The sequence below is a fragment of the Natator depressus genome, chromosome 7, assembly GCF_965152275.1.
Source record: "Natator depressus isolate rNatDep1 chromosome 7, rNatDep2.hap1, whole genome shotgun sequence".
Taxonomy (NCBI): Eukaryota; Metazoa; Chordata; order Testudines; family Cheloniidae; genus Natator; species Natator depressus.
Window position 1 is genome coordinate 4,320,727 of NC_134240.1, and position 26,458 is coordinate 4,347,184.

General features: G+C 42.6%; 1 protein-coding gene across 4 annotated transcripts in view; it reads left to right on the plus strand.

Annotated features, from left to right (window-relative positions):
• The window catches only part of PTPRG (protein tyrosine phosphatase receptor type G), a 619,877-nt gene that overhangs the window by 441,357 nt on the left and 152,062 nt on the right, over positions 1-26,458 (plus strand). For all 4 annotated transcript variants that reach the window (XM_074957367.1, XM_074957366.1, XM_074957368.1 and 1 more), the window contains exon 6: positions 11,045-11,111. In XM_074957367.1, the coding sequence (XP_074813468.1) occupies positions 11,045-11,111 (67 nt within the window). The remainder of the gene's footprint in view (positions 1-11,044; positions 11,112-26,458) is intronic.

The following is a 26,458-nucleotide window of genomic DNA, read 5'->3' on the forward strand; positions in this document are numbered from 1 at the left end:
CTGCTCCCTGAAAATGATTGTAGTTGCAGCTATACATTTTTTACATTACTCACTGCCTCAATGTATGTATACACCTAGGACAGAGACTGACGGTCATGCTTACAGGGTGGGGACTCTATCCTGGGAAGCAGTGAGACTGGAAAAGAGTTGCAGGTCATGATAGAGAATGAGCAGAACGTGAGCTCCCAGGGCAATGCTGTGGCCAGAAGGGCTAATGTGATTCTTGGATACGTGAATGGGGAACCTCGAGTGTAAAGGTTATTTTACCATAGTATTTGGCACTGGTACCTCCACTGCTGGAATACTGCATCCAGTTCCAGTGCCAACAATTCAAAGAAGGATGTCGATAAATTGAGGAGGGTTCAGAAAATATCCACAAGAATGATTGAAAGGTTAGAAAACATGCCGTATACTGATGGACTCGAGGAGCTCAATTCATTCATTTAGTAAAGAGAAGGTTAAGGGGGCTTCATAGGAAACAAATATTTGATAATAGGCTCTTTAATCTAGCAGACAAAGGTTTAACACAGTCTAGTGAGTAGAAGTTGAAGCTAGACAAATTTAGACTGGAAATAAAGTGTACATTTTTTAACAGTGAGGGTAATTAACCATGGGAGCAAATTACCAGGGGTCGTGGTGAATTCTGTCACTGGCAATTCTTAAATCAAGATTGGATTGTTTTTAAAGGATATGCACTAGTTGAAAATGAATTATTTTGGGGAAGTTCTCTGGCCTGTGTTATACAGAAGGTCAGACTAAGTGATCACAATCTGGTCTTGGGATCCACCGGTGCTTGTTTTTTTCAGAGTTCATTCAAAACTCAAATATACAAATGATAAAAGAAATTAAGCTGTTTCACAAACTTCTCCATGCATGTTTAAAATTGTTTTGACCAAGACTTTTTTTCATTAAACTATGATGTGTAGAATCACTTTTGGCTGAAAGACAGGTCTGAGTTCACTTGCATATTCTTAGCCTGGGCTTTTATAAATTCAGGATTTTGGGGGGGTCTAATAATTTTTTTTTAATTTTGGAAGCTATGAGACTCCTAGTTTGTTTCTAAAGGGTTTTTTTTTTTCCCCTTTAAAATATCAGGCTAGCAAAGAGCTGCAGTTACTTAAAGGATAATGATAGGGCATGGAACTGAATTTTGAAATCATGATATGTTATACTCCCATCAAACAGCCTTGTGCCTGTAAGTAAGAGACACATAGTCCTGTGGAGTCTGGTGATTCTCTTTACTTGTGATTCAATACCAGTACTAGAGTAGCATAAAATAAAAAAACCCAGCATCTCTAACCACAGTGCAGCTGTGATGCTAGCTGTCAGTTCTGTTAGCAGTCCCACTAGACATGCTCTTTAGACCTTTTGTCCTTAGAGCACTAGTAACATGATGGTTAGGGTGCCTGTTTCCCTCTTCTGCTTCTTGCCTATTGACACAGAGACAAGAGTGCGTGCTGCCAGCCCTTAGGGACATGCTTAGTCACAAGGTGAGCACAGGCAGCTGCCATTAAAAAGGGCTAGTGTTGTTGCCATTAAAAAAAGTTCATCATTGATCAACCATGGCCACACTGTGGATATCTGAGATACCAGTTATTTCCAGTTCAAAGTGTTGTAAACTGGAACTGCGGGTAAATATTAACTATATAGTGTCATGCTCTTACCATGATTTTTATTTGCTTCCCAAAATAACCCCCCTCAAAAATGCATTGTTCATTTGATTGCTGGGTTGTTTTATGTCTCTGGGATGTGGTCACTTATGCATTGCCTTGTTATATAGACCATATTACTTTGTTATATAGACTCCGTAAGATACAAGATGCTCATTTTACATTTTTATTAATCCCGTTAAAACAAAACAGTTCATTCTACCCAGAATGGCATGTGCACTGAGGAATAGAAATAGCACAGAGAAAGTGATGAACAAAGAGATCGTAAATACTTAGTGTACCTTCATACCATCTATACCCTGAGGTGAGAGAGTTCTGTTAGCACAGGAAACAGCATAATGATATTCTTAAACTCCAAGGCTGTGTTTGCTTTTCCATTGCATTTAGTGTGATGGTTACCTATTTGTTTCCATCAAAGAGGATTACAGGCACTGTTCAATTATAAATGATACATACAAGTGTTCTATCCCATTTCCTGAGGATCTTTTGCACATTAGTTAGACTTCAGTGGCTGCTTCATATTCAGTAAATACAACGTCTCGTAGCAGTTCGGTGGGCATTTTTAGGAAAATTCCAGGAGAGTGTTTTCTGTCTCCATGCCATTATTCCATACTGAGCTGAGAGCGCTTCCGAACAACGGTATTAGGTGTGCGTTTATGATCATGCTAGAGAAGTATTCATTTGGCTGGTCTCCTTCACTGTTAGCCTTTCCCATCAGGAATTAGGGGATGGGAATGCATTCATGCTCTTGTTCCAGCACAGGAAAAAAGCTTCTCTAAGCTTTTGCAGGCCATTGTTAGGTGAAGCCCAAATGAGGAGAAACAAAGATGTGCCCTCACCTACATATGATCTTTGTAATAACTCTGTGGCCACGAAAAAGCACTAGTCACTGTGATTTCACACAATGCACAATTTCACACAATGCACAGTTATGGAACTCATTGCCACAAGATATCATGGAGGCCATGAATTTAGCAGGATTCAAAAAAGAATGAGACATTTGTAAGGTTAATGGGCATATACAGCATTTCTCTATTAAAGACGTTTTGATAGCGTTTTGGAAGGGATATAAACCCACATGCTTCAAGGTGTAAGTCATGCTCTAATTAATGGGGGTCAGGAAGAAACTTTCCCTGTGGGGAGATTATCCCATAGCTGCCTTGGGATAATCCTATAGTCCACTCTTCCTTAAAGCATCCAGTGCTGGCCACTGTCAGAGACAGCATACTGGACTACATGGATCCCTGATCTGATCCAGGATGGCAGTTCCTGTGTTTCTGTGCCAGGTAAAACAGAGACATGTAATACGCGGGCTAGAACCCAGCACTTTGGGTTTCAAAAGCACACTTTGCTACCAAGGGGAATTAAAATAGAGGAAACTAGAGAATCAATTTTTTTTATTTATTTTTTTTTAAAAAAGAAAGGTGAAAACTTGAGTTTTTCTTCCAAAGCTTCGAACCATTACAGAAAATGGATATTGGGCTTAGGAGCTGCAAGACAGATCTTGAATTACCTCCGGCGCGAGCCCTGTTGCTGGAAAGGAGCTATTGTGCTGTGAGTTGCCGATTCCATGCACTGCTCCCAAACAGTTGCTCATCTTGCCTTTGATTTTAGGCCAGCTCTGAACCAGGCAGAAAAAGAACTTTTCTCCTGACGATTTACAGGTTTTTAAACACATTTAATCTTCAAAAAGCACCAAGCATCCCAATGGGAAATGAGAACTTTGATTTTATTTTTTTTTTTTGGTATGGCCTCTTCACCTGTGGAAAAAGCCAACTAGTAATTACATATAGCTTTGTCAACAGCATGCAGAACCAAGCAGCGAGAGTGGTGAGATGTGGAGAAATGGAGTGCAGCGTTAGCGAGAGGAAAGCAAAACTTCTGCATGGAAAAATGAAAACCTCTCCCAGAGAACACTGAACTGAAACCTGATCTCCACTTGCACACAAGTTTTTAAAGAGACATGACACCCTGCATTATACAGATGAACAGAAAATGTGATTACCAATGCACCGATGCCTTTTTCCCGAACAGAGCCTGAGTCCCCATTTAATTTTACTGCAGAGCATCACACATTTTCAGAAGACACTTTCAAAATGCTTACTTAGCTGGATCTATACTAGGTCTGCTGCACCTCAGCCGATGAAAGGGACACTGTCAAGGTTGGAAGGTCTAAAATTGATCTACTTTGACAGAAAATCCCATCTGGAAGGTTTTTACCTTCAGGATTCTTTCCATCTGTTTCCTCTTTTCAAACCAATTGCAGCTGTCACCAGAAATAAAAACAAAGCAAACAAAATAAAAGTCTGCACAGTTTACAGTTAAACTACCAGTTACTAAAGCAAGGCCCAAGTCCAGGGCCAGGCACTCTGTTTTCTTTGAGTCACAAACTAAATCACTAGTTTCACATTTTTTTTTAAAAAATGTGATTTTAGTGGCAGCAATGATGGGTTTGGAGAAATCTAAATAGATAGGAAGGACCCTATAGCATACCTCTGCACAGTCCTGTATTTTTAAACTGTTTACTTGCTGATTTGCCAGAAGCAGTGCAAAACCTGCAGGCCTGACTTGTGACTGTTGTATACTTGCAACTTGCAGCACTCATACTAGACTTGCCTTGAGTTCTACTGCCAATGTTTGTGATTTTTACATTGATATTTTAGTATTTTTAAAAATGTTTTTCATCCTTTTATTGTGTAAAAGACTCCCACAAACTGGGGAGACTGTTTAAGAGACTTATCTCTAACCTGCCTTCCCCTTACCATATTATCACACAATCTTTAAATTCTCCTCACAACACTCCTGGACGGTAGGGCCTTGCTATCGCCCCCATTTTACAGATGGGGAATTGAGGCACAGAGAGGCTAAGTGATTTGGCCAAGGCCTTGAAGGAAGACTGTGTCAAAGGAGGAACGAACCTGTGTCTCCCAGGTGCCGGGTAGTGCTCTAACCACTGCGTCATCCTTCCTTTCTCACTCTGGGAGGAAACAGGTAAAACTTTAAAAACCACACTTGTGTCTGAGAATGTTTTACTTACCACTATTATAAGAAGCACCTGAGATTATTAGCATGGAGAAGAAATACTTCCCTGTTTTTATTTTTGTTTTGTTTTTTATTTGTTTCTATATACTTTATCCGTCTGATGTTACTTTATGCCTCCGGTATCATTTTGTGCATTCTCAATGTGTCCTCTTGAGTTACTTTCTCCTTTTCTTAATTAGGTCTCACACAGCAGCCATAAGAAAAACACTTTTTTAAAAAAGACAGCAACATGAGTATTAAAGCCACACAATTTGACAGAGGTAACCCGGGGGCATGCCTGATACTATTTGTAAGCTGTGGAATTGTTGGGTTTTTTTAACTCTACCCCTTTAAAGGTGGAGTGGGCTAAAAGTATGGCAGCCATGAGCTAACCCCATAATGTAAATGCAGTAGTGAATATTCTTCGACCACTAGATTAAATAACATCCATTAATAGTAGAAATGGATTAAACAACGGCTCGGTTAGCTAAATAGCAGCAAGGTGGGCAACAACAGGAAAGCAATGAAGTGGCAGGAGTGGTTAAAGCTGACAATTAAATGGCAGATAAAATGCAGAGCAAGTGGGGATTTCAGTAGATGGGAAATGTGTAACTGTCAACTGTGACTCAGAGGGGTGAGAGTTGTTCAGGCTTTCGTTGGGCGTCTGGCCCTTCGCTGTCCTGGACTGTCTGCTGTGGTGCATCTGGGGCTGTGACAAAAGGTTGGTTTACAAGTTGGACTGTTCAAAAAACAAAAGGGGTGCATGTATCTCAGTTTGTACCAGATTGAGGGCTGGGGCTTTGGGGGCCCGCCATGTTCTAATGCTGGCCAGGGCTGGCTGCTGACAACTGTCCGGCTTCTCCTGATAAGGAGCTGCTATTGGGCGATCTCCAAGCGTCTCGATGGGGCTGGAATTGGCAAGTGGGTGGTTACTGTAGCCCACACAAGGTGGTGATGAGCTGAAGCAGGCCTCTTTCTGCTAGTCCTGCTGCTGCAGCTGTCACCTTCCTTCCCAGACATGAGTGGAGTCACCTTCAGCTGGCTTTAGTGCGCAAGGTCATGTGTGGCGTGTGACTGACTGACGATTTCCTGCAATATCCTGAATGAACTTTATTGAATTAAGTTAAACCTTATTGAATTAGGTGTAATGCCTTTGGGGTTCATTGTGTTAAAAATACAATTGTGGATTGGTTATTGTGGAATTGTATGTAACTTCTCTAGGAAACTGACTAATGCACCCTCTGGAAGGTATTAGGAACTTCAGAGGGCTTTTTGGAACAATACGTGCGAAGTGGATTTCCTAGGAAATAGCTGGAAATAGTATGCAAATAATCCACTTTAAATCCACCCTTTTGGAAGCTAGGCCCTGGGGAAGAAAACCCGTTTTCTACTAATATCCTGCTCCTGGAAGCTCCAGCTCAAAGACCCCAGAACTGTAGAAAGGGTGTTTATAAACCTGTTTTGAGTTTGCTAGTTCTGTGCTGAGGCTGTGATAAACTAGTGACCACAAGGATTCCCACTTGGGTGGGAGTTTGAAGGACTATTCCTGCCAGAATCCATGTTTGGGCTGGGGTTAACTCTGGTAAACCTATTAGCATGCATGTAGGTTATTTCATTGTTTTAAATATGTTTTCTCTGTAGTGCTTTTTACCTTCAGAATAAAATAGGCTTGCATAGAAAGAACTTTGTGGTACTTATAAATGAAACAATTATATCTGTTAAACCTCTCTGAAGAGGAAGCAAGCAGGTGACCTTGGGCAGTCTGTCTTTGCTGGGAATGACATAGTGAAGGCAGGGAACTGTGCCTGAAAATGCTATGATCAGAAGGGAGAGACACATGAGTCTCCACCCAGACACGCAACTGCTGGGGAGCTAGAAGTTGAGAGTGGGTGCCCTGGCTGGACCATAGAGGGGGAATACAGATGCAGTTGCCCTGAATTACCACATTGCGCGTCAGGTAATCACAGTTGGTTGAGTTGTGTGAGTGTGAAGCAATTGAGAAGGTTGGGTTGTATGGGCATGAATTTCTTAGAATATGCACGTGGTTAAATTAACTGTGGTTTGCTTCTTTCACTAGGTCACAGCTTTGGGGTTATTGTTCAGGTGGCAGGACTTGGCATTACTTTGGTGGGAGTTAGAATTAGGGCAGCCGGGTCTCTCAGCCCCACAAACGTTGGACAAGGAGGTAGTGCCTTTTCCTGTGAATTAGGTGTGAATTCCTGTGAATTTTTTAGCCCAGCTTTACCAAAGAGGGTTGATTTGCATGGAGTCCCTGAACTGTCTGACAGGGTTCACGGTTTCTTCAATGCAGGCTGTATCTAGTCCTTGGGAAACTGCAGGCCCAGAGCAGGTTGTGTGGAAACAGGTTGCTTAAGCCTGGGACAGTTAAACTATTCAGTATTTGAACATCAAAGGCTGACAGCACGGGTTGGCCATTGCCTCCTCCACTTGAGCTGCTGCTAGCATAGGCTGAGGTTGCCTTTCTGTCGTTCCCACCCATACATCCATTTTGAACTCCTATGGCTCCTTCCTATGAGTGTGCTGTGGCTGAAGGCCAGGAGGCAGGTTGGCTGAGCAAGCACCAGACAACCAGGGCTGGCTGCCTCCTCCCCCTACCTGCCTCGCTCTGCTGTACTGAGAGGCCAAGTGCGGGCCAGAGGAAAGATATAGAGAGTGTGGGAGAGTCTTCCCCGCTGTTAAAGCAGATAAAGACCTCCCAACTCCTCTAGCATTCAGTGGCTTGGGGGGGTCTCATTGGTTGGTGAAGTAAAGACTCATGGGACATGGAAGATCTGAGGTGGAAGGGAGTGGGGCCTGGCTAGGGCCTTCACAATATCCTCTGGCAAAGAGTTCCACAGATTGAATGTGCGCTGTATGAAAAAATACTTCCTTTTGTTTGTTTTAAACCTGCTGCTTATTAATTTCATTTGGTGACCCCCTAGTTCTTGTGTTATGAGAAGGAGTAAATAGTACTTCCTTATTTACTTTCTCTCCACCAGTCATGATTTTATAGACCTCAGTCATATCCCCCCTCAGTCGTCTCTTTTCCAAGCTCAAAAGTCCTAGTCTTATTAATCTCTCCTCATACGGAAGCCGTTCCATACCCCTAATAATTTTTGTTGCCCTTTTCTAAACCCTTTTTGAGATGGGCCGACCACATCTGCATGCAGTATTCAAGATGTGGGCGTACCATGCATTTATCTAGAGGCAACATGATATTTTCTGTGTTATTATCTATCCCTTTCTTAATGATTCCCAACATTCTGTTCACTTTTTTGACTGCCGCTGCACAATGAGTGGATGTTTTCAGAGAACTATCCACAATGACTCTTTCTGGAGTGATAACAGCTAATTTAGACCCCATCATTTTATATGTATAGTTGGAATTGTTTTCCAATGTGCATTATTTTGCATTTATCAACATTAAATTTTATCTGCCATTTTGTTGCCCAGTCACCCAGTTTTGAGAGATCTTTTTGTAGCTCTTTGCAGTCTGCCTGGGACTTAACTATCTTAAATAGTTTTGTATCATCTGCAAATTTTGCCACCTCACTGTTTACCCCTTTTTCCAGATCATTTATGAATATGTTGAATAGGTCTGGTCCCAGTACAGACCTATGGGGCACACCGCTATTTACCTCTCTCCATTCTGAAAATTGACCATTTATACCTACCTTTTGTTTCCTATCTTTTGACAAGTTACCAATCCATGAGAGGACCTCCCCTCTTATCCCATGACAGCTTACTTTGCTTAAGAGTCTTTGGTGAGGGACCTTGCCAAAGGCTTTCTGAAAATCTAAATACACTATATCCACTGGATTCTCGCCTTTTCCACATGCTTGTTGACCCCTTCAAAGAATTCTAGTAGATTGGTGAGGCGTGATTCCCCTTTACAAAAACCATGTTAAGTCTTCCCCAGCAAATTATGTTCATCTGTATGTCTGACAATGTTGTTCTTTAGTATAGTTTCAACCAGTTTGCCCGGTACAGAAGTCAGGTTTATTGGCCTGTAATTTCCATGATCACCTCGGGAGCCCTTTTTAAAAATTGGCATCACATTCGCTGTCTTCCAGTCATTTGGTCCAGAAGCTGATTTAAATGATAGGTTACAGACTACAGTTTGTAGTTCTGCAGTTTCATATTTGAGTTCCTTCAGGACTCTTGGATGAATTCCATCTTGTCCTGGTGACTTATTACTGTTTAATTTATCAATTGTTTCAAAACCTCCTCTAATGACACCTCAATCTGGGACAGTTCCTCAGATTTGTCACCTAACAAGAATGGCTCAGGTTTGGGAATCTCCTTCACATCCTCCGCTGTGAAGACCGATGCAAAGAATTAATTTAGTTTCTCCGCAATGGCCTTACCGTTCTTGAGTGCTCCTTTCGCATCTCGATCGTCCACTGGCCCCACTCGATTGGCCCCACGGGTGGTTTAGCAGCTTCCTGCTTCTGATGTGCTTAAAAAAAATGTTGCCATTACTTTTTGAGTCTTTGGCCAGCTGTTCTTCAGATTCTTTTTTGGCCTTCCTCATTGTATTTTTGCACTTCATTTGCCAGAGTTTATGCTCCTTTCTGTTTTCCTCACTAGGATTTAACTTCCACTTTTTAAAGGATGTCTTTTTGCCTCTCACTGCTTCTTTTACTTGTTGTTTAGCCACGGTGGCACTTTTTTGGTTCTTTATTATGTTTTTTTAATTTGGGGTATTCATTTAAGTTGAGCCTCTATTACGGTGTCTTTAAAAAGTCTCCAGGCAGCTTTTGGCATTGTACCTTTTAATGTCTGTGTCACTAGCCTCCTCATTTTTGTGTAGTTCCCCTTTCTGAAATTAGATGTTACAGTGTTGGGCTGCTGCGGTGTTTTCCCCACCACAAAGATGTTAAATTTAATTATATTATGGTCACTATTACCAAGCGATCCAGCTATAGTCACCTCTTGGACAAGATCCTGTGCTCCACTTAGGACCAAATCAAGAATTGCCTCTCCTCTGGTGGGTCCCAGGACCAGCTGCTCCAACAAGCAGTCATTTAAGGTGTCAAGAAATGTTATCTCTGCATCCCAGCTTGAGGTGACATGTACCCAGTCAATATGGGGATAGTTGAAATCCCCCATTATTATTGAGTTTTTTATTTTAGTAGCCTCTCTAATCTCTCTGAGCATTTCACAGTCGCTATCAGCATCCTGGTCAGGTGGTCGGTAATATATCCCTACTGCTATATTCTTATTATTAGAGCATGGAATTACTATCCATAGAGATTCTATGGTACAGTTTGGTTCACTTAAGATTTTTACTTCTTTGATTCTATACTTTCTTTCACATATAGTGCCACTCCCCCACCAGCACGACCTGTTCAGTCCTTCCGATATATTTTGTACCCTGGTATTACTGTGTCCCATTGATTATCCTCATTCCACGAAGTTTCTGTGATTCATATTAAATGAGGATATTGATATAATAGGTGACACTCTAGTTCACCCATCGTCTTATTTAGACTTCTAGCACTGGTATACAAGCACTTTAAAAACTTGTCACTTTTTAGCTGTCTGCTATTACATGACGTAATTGAATGGGACTCTTTTTCATTTGACTGTTTCTGATCAGATCCTACCTGTATTTTATCATTTGCCATCCGGGAGCCTTAATTTGGAAGGTTTGAACTGAAGGTGAGGAAGGAAGGTTTAATGTCCCTGTGTCTGGTGGTTTTACTCCCCTCTCTGGATTGTGGCTAGATCATCTCTGCCAAGGAGGTGGTTTATCTCTGCGCAGAAGAATACTACGGACATTTTTGCCCCAGGAGAATAGTATTGCATTATCAAATTTCAGAGGCCATTGTCTGGACTCTGCCTGATGTGATCTTTATCCCTCCTTCTTCCAAAGGGCCTTTAAGTAAGTTATTTTAAAAAATATAAATAAAAAAACCATGAAGGGCTAGATCCTTTTCTGGTGTAAATTGGTGCAGCTCTGTTGACATCCATGGAGCCATGTTGACTTACAGCCGCTGAGGATCTGGTGATTTTCAGTGAGTAGCGGACTGTTCTACGGTAACTTTAAACTACTATTTAGCTAAGAAATTAGTGGAGAGAAATCAGCTGTTCATTTTTAGGCTTTGCAGGAGCTTTAACATTTCTAATGTTTTAATGTATTCTGAAGACTTTCTCTCTTTTGATTTAGCCTTCGTCGCATTATTTTATTATACCATATATCTTCAGCATTTGTTGAGGAGCCATTGTAAATGTGAGGACTAAGCAGCTTGCTAGATAACATCTTTTTTCCCCTCTTTAAAAGATTAAACTGAGACTGTTCTGTCTGATGCCAGAATAGATTTAACCAATCATGTATCCTTTATATGTAGGTCAGTCAGAGGGACAATCCAGCACTGGATCCTATTATCCATGGGTTGAAGGGTGTCGTACATCATGGTAAGTAGCTACTTAAACTTTTTTTTGCTGGAAGGGTAGAGGGGCTAGAATATTGTCCTTAAGGGATCGGGTCACCCTTCAAAGGACATATTGAGATGTACATTCTTCATTCACTGATGTTTAAGGGCATTAAAGCCATTATTTCATTGGTACAGATCAGATTCATTTGTTACCTGAAAACGGGTGTGGGTTAACAGTAAACAATTTGTTTCTTTTCAATCAGTGCTTTAGAATGTGCAAGTTATAAATCAAAACTTAGTACAATATATCATTCATATTAGTACTTCAAATGCAGTGCAGATGTTTCATGCCTGCTATTTATCTTGCATTTGGTCTAAAAATACTCATCTGAAGTTTCTATTTGTTTACAAATTATTTGTCTTTCAAATTTAGGGAGCTGATAATGAAACAGAAAATTAACTATCTGTGAAAATTAATTAAACTTTGCAGCCGATGAACATCTTTCTAATGCTTGCATAAATATAATCATTCAGCTGTTCTGGTGCAGATAAACCTAGTATCCTTGAGCTTATAGAAGGTACTGAAATAAATATTATATATTTTTTATATTTTTATAACTAGTTTTACTGAGGAATTATCCTGAAACCTTATCATTAGTAATGCGTCATTAGCAATGACATCAAGATTCTCCACTTCGAGCATCCCCTTGTCAAGTTTTAATATAATGATTTGTAAAGTTTTAATAATCTCATTATGATTCAAAAGGCATCTGCAGAAATGCCGTTAGGTGCTATAATAAATCTCTGCTCTGTCTATACTACTGCAATAAAACATCTTTGCACCTTTTCAGAGGTTTGTCTTTAGACATTAGCTGGTGCCATAGAGCTTAACAAACATTTTTTTTCTCTTGACTAGAAACCTAAAACTAGTTGACAGTGTTAGATTAAAACAAATAGGATTTTGGATTAATTGCTCTGCTTTCAAAGTTATTTAACATTGCAGCTGTGCACATCAATAAATCTAGTGCAAGTGAAAAATAGGGGTTAAATGATAACATACCACAAAATCCTTCATTGAGAGAATTTTCCATTGGTTTTTGCCATTTATAAATTGCCGTGTTCTACTGTGAAATAAAAACTCCACACGGAGCTGAAATAGATGTTGTTATCCAGTTCCCACTGAGTTACAAAACAGGCTGCCAAAAAAACAAAAAAAACACCAGGGATGAGTTGGGCAGTTAGTATTCTCCAGCCTTAGATAATTTGACAGTGAAGTCATGCTGCCATTTACTTGAACCAAAATCTTTTTTAGGTTTGTATCCCACCCGCTCTCCCTTTCCCCCGGCAAAGGTGGATGGTGTTTAATCCATCCTGTTCCTTTCCCACTACCCCTCCTCCCCCCAAACTGCTGCTGAAAAAACTGCTAGCGTATAATCATGCTGGTGTCTAGTAAGAGTACCCCGTTCCCCCCAAAATTAGTCTGGTATAACGTGACCTGGTCCCTAGCTTGTGATTCTGTGGCCACATAATGATATTCTTGGAGTTGCCTAGTCACAGCAGAAGCTGGGTGGATAAAAGATGTTTGTTTTTGTTTCACTCACAATGCACAGAAGACTACTAACATTTCAAGGGTAGGAAATAGGTTGATATATTTTAATAACTTGCTTCCTTTAAAAAACACGAAGAAAAAAAAATAGAGGAAAATCTTGTTTTCCTTCCTGTTTTGGCTACTTAAAGCCTTACTTTTTAGTGGGAAAAAGGCTTTCTTGCAAGGAGGGGGGGCAGGTGGGTTCTCTTACTAAATTGTTTTTAAAAAATAGATTAAATACTGATAGCTCTTTCTTTTTCTTTCTTTTCTTTCACTATTTTGGTTCTGTGTAGAGTAGTGGTACACAACAGCTTCAGCTCTACTGTAAGTGCTGTCATTGCTTTACTTGGTATAATTTACCTAGAGCCTTATGTGGGCACATTTTTATAACTGAAGTAAATACAGAATCCCCAGGGGTTGTATCTTAAAGGGGGGGCGCTGTTTGTCATCAGTTATGCCCTGTTTAACTCCGACTCTCACATAATATGGACTCCAGCTGGGTTGTATGTTGGTTAAATGGAAACTCTTGTGGAGTTTGGACAGTTTGCTCGTGGGGCAGGGAGAGGAGAGAAGAGCATGCCAATGAATACAACCAATACCAAAAAAAGAAGATGGAAATGGGCAAAATGAGGAACTTGAATGTCTTTGCCATTTGTGGACTCCAGCTGTCTAGCTACCGCTGTCACAGTAACACCTGAGGGCATGTGTGTGCATGTACGTATGTATAAGATGATAATAGAGAGTGTGTGATCCTTAACTTTGGGATGGCCGTGTTGCTCATGAGTTAGTTATATTCATCCCAGGGTACTCTTTATACCATGTTCTTGCTTACTCTACGTGTGCCATGTATTATAAATAAATCAATAAATAAAAAGTCTGTTTTAGAAATGTTTCCAAAAGTTATTGAAGGTGGTGGTGGTGGTGGTGGTGGTATCTTCCATATTCCTCTGCCTGTCCCCCACATACTCTGGGCTGGCTCATTCTGCAGTAAAACTCTCAGAAGGAGACTAAGGAGGAGGAGAACTCCACCAGGATCCCCCAGTGGAGATTCTTCCACCCCCATGGGATCCACCCCCAAATTCTAGGGATCCTGAGGTATCAGTGGGGGACTTTGTGGAGGGTCTGAGCCTCTACTGCATCTTTGGCTGTTTGTTTTCTTCCACCTTCCCCTCCTTTAAAACAAGAATATTTGGCAAATAGTGATGTAAACTAGCAAATTATCATGCTGTTTTGATAGAAAAACTCACCTAATAATAATGATGCTTTTTATGTATTTGTTTGCATTATAGTAGCACCTAGGTCAGGAGCTCCAATCCTGGGTGAGGACCCCAGTGTGCAAGGGGCAGTACAGAAAAACCATTTCATACGAAATAATTGTGCTGTTCTACGTGCCAATACGTGTTATACAAAACCAATACATATGGTTTTTCCATTCTTTCCTGGAAAGTTTTTAGTTTTAAGTGCCCCTCCAGGGGTGAGTGAACATTTAAAATGTCAGAAATACTTCCTGTGGAAGCAATTTGAGCTTGAGATTTTGTCAGGGATTTGAATTACTCACCAAATTGATGGAACATAAATAATTGTGCCCTTCACAGTGTCACTGGCTTAGTCATGATGATAGAGATACATACACATAAAAATCAATACAGGCTTAGTCAGTGCTCAGAATTTGCTTTATTTCCTTCAGGCATAATTTCTCCAGGCATAATTTCCTAGAATCTTAATGTCATAATAAGCTTAATTTTACAAGAAGAACCATATGAAGTCCCTAAGCTGGAAGGAAAACTAGTGATGTGCCAAACACCCTAACAGTGTGGTAGACAAACGCCAGTGCTTTCAGATTTGCTTCATGTCTTCCTGCCTCATGGCACATGCACGTCACAGGCTGTGGAGGAGTCCAAATTCCAGGGTGCCCCCTTGCAAAGCAGTGCATAGGCACGAGAACGAAGAGGCCGCTTTTCTCAGAGCTGTCAGATGCCTGTTGCTGACGTTGGCTCTGCTTCCAGCTTTCTGCCTTGCCAAGGGTTGCCGCTCTTGCCCTCCAGAGAGGCACATGTTGTTCTTGCCCACCCTTTTTTTTTTTTCTCATCTGGTACCAAATATACTATGTGCATGGGCCTGTGTTTGGTGGTGCTCCTGCTAGACCAACAGGCTTCGAGAGTGGAGCCCTCTCTCCACAGATGGGACGTAGCGGGAGGCGGCAGCAGTGCAAGCGTCCTGATGCTGACCTGCCAACTCGTTTTCAGGCTTGGCTCTGGGCCTCCTTTTTCTGTATCCATTCAGTGCTTAGCGTCTCTGCAGAGACGGACAGCCAAGGTCAGTGCCAGTTGTGCCGGTCGTTTTTGTGATCTCCACGAGGAATTGGTTGAAGTTAAATCATACATCAAGACATGGCGGTCATCGCTGTGACCTGGGCAGCGTGTGAATGATCAGTGACCCTGCCGAAATATCATTCCCAGTCTACAGAACCATCCACTCTTCCACCTCTATTTTATTGTTCCCAATAAGCGTCTCTCTTTGCCCCGACTCCTGATACTGTTGTACATGATGCAGAAGCGCAGAGGCTAGACAGTAGCTGCTCCCTCCAGCAAGAGTACTGAGGCCCTCTGTTCTCAGACAGAAAGTGCGTGCCCACTCTTGGAAGTCCAAGGGGCACTGATACTAAGGCCTGTATTTTGCAGAAGATTACCATTACAATCAATGACCAAGCTTTCTCCTGCCTCCCTGATACTCCAGCTAGAGACCTGAGGGACACCTAACATAACATGGAGCTATTCCACAGAAGTATTGATTTTCCACCTCATGTGTTTCTGATTTTCTCATTTCGTGAGACAAGGTGGTGAGGTAACATCTTTTACTGGACCAACTTCCATTGGTGAAAGAGACAACCTTTCAAGTTACACAGAGCTCTTCCTCCTCCCCTGGTGTCAGTCCTCTCAAGATATTATATCTCTTGAAAGGAATAGCTGGTGACAGTGACTTCCTTGTTGTTCAGCATTGTCCCTCGCACATCGGGTGAACAGATATCACGATTTTATAGGGTTAGTCCCGATATTTCAGCCTTTGTCTTATATAAGTGCCTATTACCTCCCACCCCCATCCCAATTTTTCACCCTTGTTATCTGGTCACCCTACTCGCACACACACGCACACCATGTGTGTCTTCTTCCTTCAGTCTTACTATATATACCACCAAAGTAAACAGACAGAAATATTACGTTTGCAGTGTTGTTGTTGCCGTGTTGGTCCCAGGATGTTAGAGAGACAAGGTGGGTGAGGTAATATCTTGTCTTGGACCAACTTCTGTTGGAAAGCTCTGTGTAGCTGGAAAGCTTGTATCTTTCACCAACAGAATCTGGTCCAATAAAAGAGATTGCCTCATCCCCCTTACCACTCTCAAAAAATGAAGAGCAGACAGCGCCACTCCAGACCCCACCAAATCTTGTGCCAGTGACGGTAGGCCACATTCTGCTGCTCTTTCCTGTGCCCTGTTCTGATTGCCAAAGATTTCCACAGATCAGCAGAAAGTTATAAGTTAGAAGTACAGATAATTTACTGGTTTGGCAAACCCTTCTATGAATGTCACAAAAAAGGGGATCTTGTTCCCTTCCTTGTCAAACCAAGTACTGAAAATCAAAGTGTACAGCAAGATCAAAGGCTTGTGAACAGACAAAGTGAATCACTTGCATGTGTTGCTTGTTTGCTCATCTGGAGGTTGGTAGGAGTTGTTTGTTTGTTTGTTTGTTTGTACCTCTGCTTATTTAATCAGGTAGTTGGGAAATTTCTGGCTTTTTTCCCCTCTGACTTCATATTAATAAGTATCATAATGTAAGCCAGAGTAGACATGGAGTAGAGACTGCTTTTTATGTCCCCTCCAGCAAGGGGAAGAGGAGAGAAGTGAGGTAGGTGATGGTCATCAAGATTTAGAGGCATCTGAGGGGAGAGAAGACAGTGCTGAAGTAGAAGGAGGAACTGGATTGCTTCAAAAAGGCATAGGGAATGAATAAGCTGCACATCACTAAAGTTGTCAAAGGCAAAAAGGCGTTGAATAACCTGTTAAAAATAAATCAGCACTAAAAAGGAAGCAATCCAGACAGTGTTAGTTATCCTGTGGATCTATCGTGCCACCAGGCATAATAACAAGAAAACACCATTAGCAGCGTGACAGGTTTTTTTCTTTTGTTTTAACCTGAGCCATAACACCACCTGACAAGCTGTTTGTTCTCTGCATTAAAGAACTGCGGGTTGTAGAAAGGAAAAGGAGGGTTAACTTGGGACTGGTCTTTAAAGTGCAACTTTGAAGAAGGCAAACACCCAGTGGACTTTGGAGAGGAGACGGTCATAAGGGTGGGATATGTTAACTGAAAATGAAAACGAAGAAGAACAGGTTGTAAGGATGCGTTGGCACCATCCTTTGTTTTCTGGGCTGTGCTTGTGCTCTCATTGCAAGAGAGACCAGGACATGATCATTGTGTAACAAACAGGAGGAGGAAGGAGGCAGGGAAAGGAAGGTGAGAGTAGAGAGAATCAGTTCACACCTTTTACGCTGGCCAGCGCCTACATGCATAACTGCAGGGGTCTGAATCATTTACAGTAACGCCTCACTTAAAGTCGTCCCGTTTTTTTTTTCGTTGTTAGGTTGCTGATCAATTAGAGACCATGCTCGTTTAAAGTTGTGCAATACTCCCTTATAACATTGTTTGGCAGCCGCCTGCTTTGTCCACTGCTTGCAGGAAGAGCAGCCCCCTTGGAGCGAGCTGGTGGGGGCTTGGCACCAGGGTGGGCCGGCAGCCCCCCATCAGCTCCCCTAAGTTCCCTGTGCAGCAGCCGCGGAGCAGGCTACCAAGTGCCGGCAGTTCAGCTGTCCCTCCCACCACGGCCATGTGCTGCTCCTGCCCTGTGCCGGGGAACTGCTCTCCAGAGCCTCCTGCTTGCTGTGCAGGGAAGGAGGGAAGAGGGGGACTAATGTCAGGGTGTTCCCCTTCTCCCCTGCTCCTGCCCCCCGCTTACCCCTTTTCCATTTCGAGCAGGGCGGAGACGCAATAGGGCTCAGGACAGAGAGAGCTGGCCGCGGCTGCTGTCTCCACTTCCTGATCTTTTTAAAGGCAATGTACTTAGAATGGGGTCAGCATACTTAAAGGGGCAATGCACATCTCTCTCTCTTCCCCACACACAGGGTGTGTGTCTCTGTCTGCCATGCTGTCTCCCTCCCTCCATTCGTGCTGCCTTGTAGAGTGTGAGGCCACATTAACAACAGTGTGTTAACCCTTGAGGCCTCAGCCGAGTGCTAGTTCATCATTGAGCAGTAAGGCATTCCCTGGGAAATATTCCACCCTCTGACTTCACCACCTCAGCCAAGCTTCACAATCATCATTGCTGTGTACCAGTATTAAACTGTTTGTTTAAAACTTATACTCTGTGTATGTGTGTGTATGTATGTGTATATATATAATATAAAATAAAGTTTTTTGTCTGGTGAAAAAAATTTCCCTGGAACCTAACCCCCACATTTACATTAATTCTTATGGGAAATTGGATTCGCTTAGCATCATTTCGCTTAAAGTCATATTTTTCAGGAACATAACTACAATGTTAAGTGAGGAGTTACTGTACAAGAATATGTAAAATAAGTGTTAGAAATTCCCACTGGTCTAGTCTCAAGAAAGAATCACTGATAATGGCTAGATACAGGGCCACTAGGCTGATTATAATTACACACAAAATGACATTAAGAGAACATTATTAAAGTTGCAGAGTCAAGCATTTAAAAGTTAGGAAGAACCAGAATTAAGGTTGCCTGTGCAACCTTTATTGGGGCCCCGTGTGCGTGTGCATTTTGATTTAGTCTTTAATCACATGAGCGCATCCCTTTTTTCCCCCCAGAGCCCCTGTCTCATTCAGTGCACAGGGTGGATGGTGCTCACTTAATGAGCAGCTATTTCAGTATTTTGTTTTATCCTCATTGTTCCATGTGTGACTCTAGGCCTTATTTAAAGCGCACTATCGAAACCTTACGCTGAAGACAGAATTCTTAATTTCCTCATAAGCTTTTCCATGGTGCTCATCTCTGTACCGTCTGAGTGCTTGGCAAACATTAACTAATTTATATTCATAACACCGCATTTTAAAGTTAGGGAGCTGAGGCTGAGGGAAAGAGGGATCAAAATTGTCCACTAATTTAGGGTGCCCAATTTGAGGTGCCTGGGCCCTGTTTTTTCAGAGGACTTGGCAGTATATAGCACTTTATACATTCAGAGCACAGCTCCCCTTGATTTCAGATGTAGCTGTGAGTGCTCAGCACTTCTGCAAATCAGTGGAGGACTCATAAAATGAGGAGCAAGCATTTAGTGAAAAGTTTGGCTGAAGTGACTTGAGTAGCATCACACAGGAACTCTGGCAGAGGCAGGGATAGAAAACAATTCTCCAAGGCAGAGTTCAGGTGCGTTAACCACGAGACCATCCTTTTCCTTCCTGCAACCCCCTGCCTCATTCACTGTACATCTCCCACTTCTCCCCATTTCCCCCAGGCTCAACCTCTTTTGCTCCATCCCCTCCAAACTGTCCTCATGCAAATCCTGTCTCTTCCCCAACCTTGGCTCCTTGTCCCCGTCCCATTCTCCTCACCTAGCCAGTCCCCTCCTCAGGCTTCTCATCCCCCTCCCAGTCCCCTTGCCCAGCCAGTTCCATTTCCCCCTTCCCAATTCATTGTCTGTTCTCTCTCCTGCCCCAGCCCCACTCGTTTCCCTCCAGCCCTGTTTCTTCCCCTCGCTCACAATCCCAGTTTCCCTCACAGACTTCATATCCAACCTCAGTCTCCCAACTCCATCCTCATCCCCTTCATGGTTCCTTGTCCCAGTCTCTTTGCCCAACCATCGCAGCTCTCCCCCCACACATGGTGGCTCCTCATCTGATCTATTTCCCCGGCGCCCCCTCCCTCCCATATTGGCTTCCTGCCTTGTCCAGCAGTCCCAATCTCCCCCGCGACACCCCAGTTCCTAGCCTGATCTCAGTGTCTTCTCCTTCCTCCCCCATTTTCCTCACCAGATCCCAGTCTCCATCCTCCCTCAAGCTCAATCACAGGTTTCATCCCCCCACCTCCAGTCCCAGTCTCACCAGGGTCCTTTTCCCAATCTTTCCCTCTCCCCTGCTCCAGCTTTTGTCCCCACTGCATTCAAATCAAGCACCTTTCTCCTCCAGGCTTATTTGAGGTGCCCAGCCTCACCCTAGCCCACAGCAGCTGGGAACAATAATTACAGGGAAAATCTGTTTTTTCTCTTCTAGCCCTGGGCTGGAGCATGCTGATTTGCTTTGTGGGGGTCACACATGCACGTCACATGTAGGTCAAGATTGGTCAGAGAGGATGGAATCTTCAGAGATTTTAGCTGCGAAACTCTGAGAAGTCTGTACCGAGCATGTAAAAACCGAGATTTTTCAGGTTTCAGAGTAGCAGCCATGTTAGTCTGTATTCGCAAAAAGAAAAGGAGGACTTGTGGCACCTTAGAGACTAACAAATTTATTTGAGCACAAGCTTTCGTGAGCTACAGCTCACTTCATCAGATGCATTCAGTGGAAAATACAGTGGGGAGATTTATATACATAGAGAACATGAAACAATGGGTATTATCATACACACTGTAAGGAGAGTGGTCACTTAAGGTGAGCTATTACCAGCAGGAGAGCAGGGGGAAAAAAACCTTTTGTAGTGATAATCAAGGTGGGCCATTTCTAGCAGTTGACAAGAACGTATGAGGAATGGTGGGGGTGGGGGAATAAACATGGGGAAATAGTTTTACTTTGTGTAATGACCCATCCACTCCCAGTCTTTATTCAAGCCTAAGTTAATTGTATCCAGTTTGCAAATTAATTCCAATTCAACAGTCTCTCATTGGAGTCTGTTTTTGAAGTATTTTTGTTGAAGAATTGCCACTTTTAGGTCTGTAATCGAGTGACCAAAGAGATTGAAGTGTTCTCCAACGGGTTTTTGAATGTTATAATTCTTGACGTCTGATTTGTGTCCATTTCTTCTTTTACGTAGAGACTGTCCAGTTTGGCCAATGTACATGGCAGAGAAGCATTGCTGGTGCATGGTGGCATATATCACATTGGTGGATGTGCAGGTGAACGAGCCTCTGATAGTGTGGCTGTTATGATTAGGCCCTATGATGGTGTCCCCTGAATAGATATGTGGACACAGCTGGCAACGGGCTTTGTTGCAAGGATGGATTCCTGGGTTAGTGGTTCTGTTGTGTGGTGTGTGGTTGCTGGTGAGTATTTGCTTCAGGTTGGGGGGCTGTCTCTAAGCGAGGACTGGCCTGTCTCCCAAGATTTGTGAGAGTGATGGGTCGTCCTTCAGGATAGGTTGTAGATCCTTGATGATGCATTGGAGAGGTTTTAGTTGGGGGCTGAAGGTGATGGCTAGTGGCGTTCTGTTATTTTCTTTGTTAGGCCTGTCCTGTAGTAGGTGACTTCTGGGTACTCTTCTGGCTCTGTCAGTCTGTTTCTTCACTTCAGCAGGTGAGTATTGTAGTTGTAAGAATACTTGATAGAGATTTTGTAGGTGTTTGCTTCTGTCTGAGGGGTTGGAGCAAATGCAGTTGTATCGTAGAGCTTGGCTGTAGACAATGGATCGTGTGATGTGGTCTAAATGAAAGCTGGAGGCATGTAGGTAGGCATAGCGTTCAGTAGGTTTCCGGTATAGGTGGTGTTTATGTGACCATCGCTTATTAGCACTGTAGTGTCCAGGAAGTTGATCTCTTGTGTGGACTGGTCCAGGCTGAGGTTGATGGAGGGATGGAAATTGTTGAAATCATGGTGGAATTCCTCCAGGGCTTCTTTTCCATGGGTCCAGATGATGAAGATGTCATCAGTGTAGCACAAGTAGAGTAGGGGCATTAGGGGACAAGAGCTGAGGAAGCGTTGTTCTAAGTCAGCCATAGAAATGTTGGCATACTGTGGGGCCATGCGGGTACCCATAGCAGTGCTGCTGATTTGAAGGTATACTTTGTCCCCAAATGTGAAATAGTTATGGATCAGGACAAAGGCACAAAGTTCAGCCACCAGGTTTGCTGTGACATTATCGGGGATACTGTTCCTGACAGCTTGTAGTCCATCTTTGTGTGGAATGTTAAAACTTGGCCAAATTTGGGCATATTTTCACAAGAGCAGCAAAAGGCACACACCTGCTGCAAAGGCCACCCTCTGCCAAATTTCAAGGCTCTACTCCAAAGCTTCCCAAAGAAAAGGCTGCCAGAATTTTCAACATTGTTTTGCAATGTATTTTTCTCTAGCCTCATTCTCAGAAACAACTGAACCATTTTGGCTGAAGCTTTCCAAAAATTCAGCCTCAGGCAGATACCTAGCGTAGAAAATTTCAGCCTGAGTGGTTAAAGTTTGGCAAAACGATAAGCAACTGAAAACGGGGTGGGAAGCAGCAGGCAAGCTTAATTAGCAGAGCTATCAGCCCCACCTGTAATAAAACTTTAAAATGATTTGGAATCACATGGCTCCTGTAAACACACTCATCTTCCCTGTTGCCTTCCTCCCTATGCTTTGTTGCACTCACTGGTTGCCTCTTGTCTTGCAAGCTCTTTGGGGCAGGTAATGTGGTGGTGTCATCATCTGCCTCTCCCCTCACCTTGCTGTGCCTCCTAGGCTGCCTTGATTTCTTTATATCGGTAAGTCAGGACCATAAATAGTCCATAGAAAGTTGCCTGAATTATCCTAAATACACTGTAATGTCTGAAATTCTTCTTCATTCTTCATTCACACATCAAGTACTCTTTGTGCTCATTTGAACACCCGTCCAGATAAAGCAGTGTGTACTATTTGTAACAAATCTTTAAATCACTATAGTATACTGGGTCCCTTTTTCTATAATGGACAACCTGCTTTGTCTGAGAAGTTCTGACACTGTGGGTGTGCATCGTACTGTCCTGTTTGTTTTTGTTTGTTGGTTTTAAATGGTTAGGGTCCAGAAGCATTAGAATGAATTGGCTTATTGTGAGAATGAAATTGGCAGTAACACCACTTTACAGGTTTGGGAGGATTTTAAAGCTTTTGGAATTGCGAATTTCACAGCTGTATTCAAAGTATTTTAAGTCCATGGTCTGGGTAGTGTTTCTGTCTATCAAGTATTCCATGTACGTTAATTCTGGAAATAAATTCATTTTTGGATATTGTTCTCAATCCAGCTGAGTTCCTGTTGTCCTGCAGGAAAACTCTGATGACTCCCAGAACGCTGTATGGGAGAGACAAACATATTTGGCATACAGTGGTTGTCCTGTGATCTCTGATCCAAGTTTCTGGTAGATTTGAAAAGGGTTTAGATTGCAGATAGTCTGGGGGGTGTTTACCTGTGTGTCTCAGGAGTCCATTTATTTTTCAGTGATTGGCTTTAAATTCAATGTTATCCTCACTGAGCTTTTTTCCAATATTTATTTTTAGCAAGCCAGTCTTTTGGGAGCAATACATTCCAATGACAGTAGGTGAAAACAATCTTTGGCTGCTGCTCACACTTTGGTAAAGATCAGGTGTTAGTATCCATTTAATATCTGATTTGTCGTCTACTGGGGAAACTATCCTGCACTTGAAAATGAATGAATTTGCTAGTACCAGTTCTGATACCCCAGTGATGCCTAGACAGATAGATAATGTGAATAAGTCTGTAGCATCCCTTGCAACTCTTTTTGTCTTCAGTTTGCATGGATTTAACAGGGTGGCCTAATGCAACCTTGCAAAATGGTCAGGAAAATTTAACCGCCCAAGCAAAGAATCTGCTCACCTACCTACAGTAATATAATGAATGATAATAAAAATCAAATGATATTTTCCTTGCCTTCTGGGTTAGTAGAGTGTTACAAGAAGCTTTTAGAAGCGTTCATGCATAGACCTGGAATTAGGAGATGCAATCTGCTTATCTGCACTCATTTCAGCTTCCCCATTAATAAAACTATTTCAGTGTTGTCCTGAAAAAAAGACCAAGAGGTGGACATTAATGCTGCTTTCTTTTTTAATACCACTGCATCAGGAGGTCAAGTGTATGTCCAGCAGGCCATGTTAGTCCGCTTGCCTGTGAATAGAAGAGAGTTAAAATAGCATATTGTCCTTTTATGCTGTAGCAGTCTCAGTAATTTTTATGTCACTTCCATTTTTTAAATTGTTGATGATGAATCTGTGATACTCATTTTTCCTTTGGAAATATTAGAGTGGACACTTTTTTTTAACACACACTTCAGTGCTTTATGCAAAGAGACACTCTGAAACCTATTTGTATATTGTTAATAAAACTGATTGCATTAAGTTTATGGTGGCATTTCATTGGGCTGCTATCAGGTTGCCACTTTTCAGTGCTTTGCCATGTTTATGTGGAAATAATAGCTACAAAAACAGGTTTAGCCCATCTTCCTCAAAAGAAATTTTCCTTTAGGTCAAGTGCAGGACTCTAGCATTTGAGCCATAATTGGTGTGTTTCAGGTTCCTTTTCTGAATACAAAATTTTCTATTCACATACATATTTATGTGTTGGGGTCAATAGAGGAGTCTGGCGCAAAGGAGTAGAGAAGACTTTAAGGATGCCTGGAACTGCAGTTTGGTGGGCTAACACATAGGTCTATGTAGTATTGAATGAGGCAATCCAGGAAGCATTGTGGGGGGTACACAGAAGTCTTCACTAGTGCATGTGGCGGCATCTACCTGTCTGTCTTTTATTATAGTGCCCATCACCATAGTATCTAAGAGCTTCCCACATAAAATAGGTGTGTACACCATGGTCCCTCGTAGACTTCATGAATCCTTTTCCTGTTCTTTCATCGTCGCAAGGAGGCTGTTTTGGGGATATATGTGGGTGTGTTTCATAAGATGCAAAGCTGAGTTTGGGGAGTCTTGGATGTGCTGCTGGAACAGCGGGTATGTGGTTGTGGTGAATCCCTGGGTCCTTAGGATAGACGGACTCCTGAGGAGGTCACTAGTTCTGTGTCACAGCCAGGATTTGTCCAGGGGAGTGCTGTCCCTCCTACCGGACAGGTTGTGTGCATTTCTCTTACTTCTTGGCACGTCTGCGCAATCTCCTCAGCGCACCCCAGAACGGGCAGCAGCAGTGAGCAAAACCCAGTGGGGCCAGAGGTTGGGATCTCACCTGCTGTGGAACACCATTGTCATCAGGAGACTTCTACAGGGAGATGATGCTCATTGTAGAGGCTTGGATGTGATCCTCCATGGGATCTGTTAGGCTTAAGGATGACTTCGGACTCATCTTCCAGGGGACAGGGAGGAGCCTTCACTGTCACTAATATGCCTGTGCCACCATGAGTAATCAGTGAAGGTATTGTTCACATTGTCACCATTTGCGGGCTGCTTGAGTCCTCCTCTTTAGTGGGTCTACGTACGCTTTCCCAGAGATATCTGATCTAGCAAGGGTGGTCAGCTCCATGGCATTCTGCCAGTGCTCTGCTGGAAACCCCCCCTCCCCCGTCCCATCCCCAGTTCTCCTGCCAAGTAACCGGACTTACTCCCAAAGAGTTTCACACTCTGCCAGCAAGTGGTGACTCTTCGTTTTCAGACTCACTGCCCTTTTATACTGGGAAAGAAAGCAGGGGGTTGTGGTGTTTTCACTTGTGGCAGGTGTGGAGTGGTGCCAAAGGCTGCTGTCTATCAGTAGGTTGCTTGGTTACCTTAGAACAGCAGTGTTAAAATATCTCTTGTAATATTTCTTGAAACATCTCCAGATGCAGTAGATGATAAATCGCTTGGCTCCGTCCAGCCTCCTAGGTCTCGGACCTTCACAAGCTCCTCACCTCTCAGGACATCTGCAGAAAGATGCCTCTTCTCACTCCAAGTTTAATTGTTTTCACCCCCATCTGCAGAGAGACCCACCCCAACTCAATTCATTCCCCACCCCCTGCCGTTGAGGATGGAAAGCTAGGTGTGACCCATATAAGGCGGTAGAGGAAGCTAGATAATTTTTCCAACCCAGTCATCACCGTTAAAAAAAAAAAAAAAGTACAAGTTGAGTTGTTCAGTGTCTGCAATGGATGCTTCTGCCTACCTTAAATTACCTTCAAGTTTTGCTCGTAAAAAGTCTTGTTCTAAACTGTTGTCTAGTGTAAGCCTAGGCTGTTTCAGAGATGCTGCCTTCCCCTCCAGAGTTCAGCACTGCATTTCCGTGATAGGTAGAAGGACACTGGATAAAAAATGACTACACGCTGCACACTAGTCACGCTTTGTGACGTAGCAATGTGAAGCTAGGAGAACATTTTCAAAAGCAGTTAACTGATTTAGAAGCCTAAGTTCCAATTTCAAAGTGACTTCTTAGTGGGGCTTAGACTCCTAAGTCCCACCGACTTTCAATGACATTTTGGCTCCTAAGTACTAAAAGGAAAATGGGACTTAGGCTTCTGAGTCACTTAGCTGCTTTTGAAAATGCTCCTCTTAGTAATTAGACAAGTACTCAATATTAGCAGTGTTCCTACCGAAATTATAGGAAAGTACAGAGAGTACTGAAAATAGTATCTATTTATCCAAAGTGAAACTGACTAGTTTTCAGGAATGGCCACTCTAAATGCCTGTTTGCATCACTATGTGGATATTGCAATGATAATTAGTGTATAAATTAAGCATCTTTGTGCTAGAAGGTACGAATAAATATACTATTCTTGTAACATAATTAAAGCATTCAAACTGAGAAATGTTTATAATTGCATGTTTCTTAAACCCAGTACTGTGCATCTGGATACAAAATTATGAATCTTTTATGAAACAGGAAGTTATTAAAACCCAGCAAATGCAATTAATCATCTGACTGT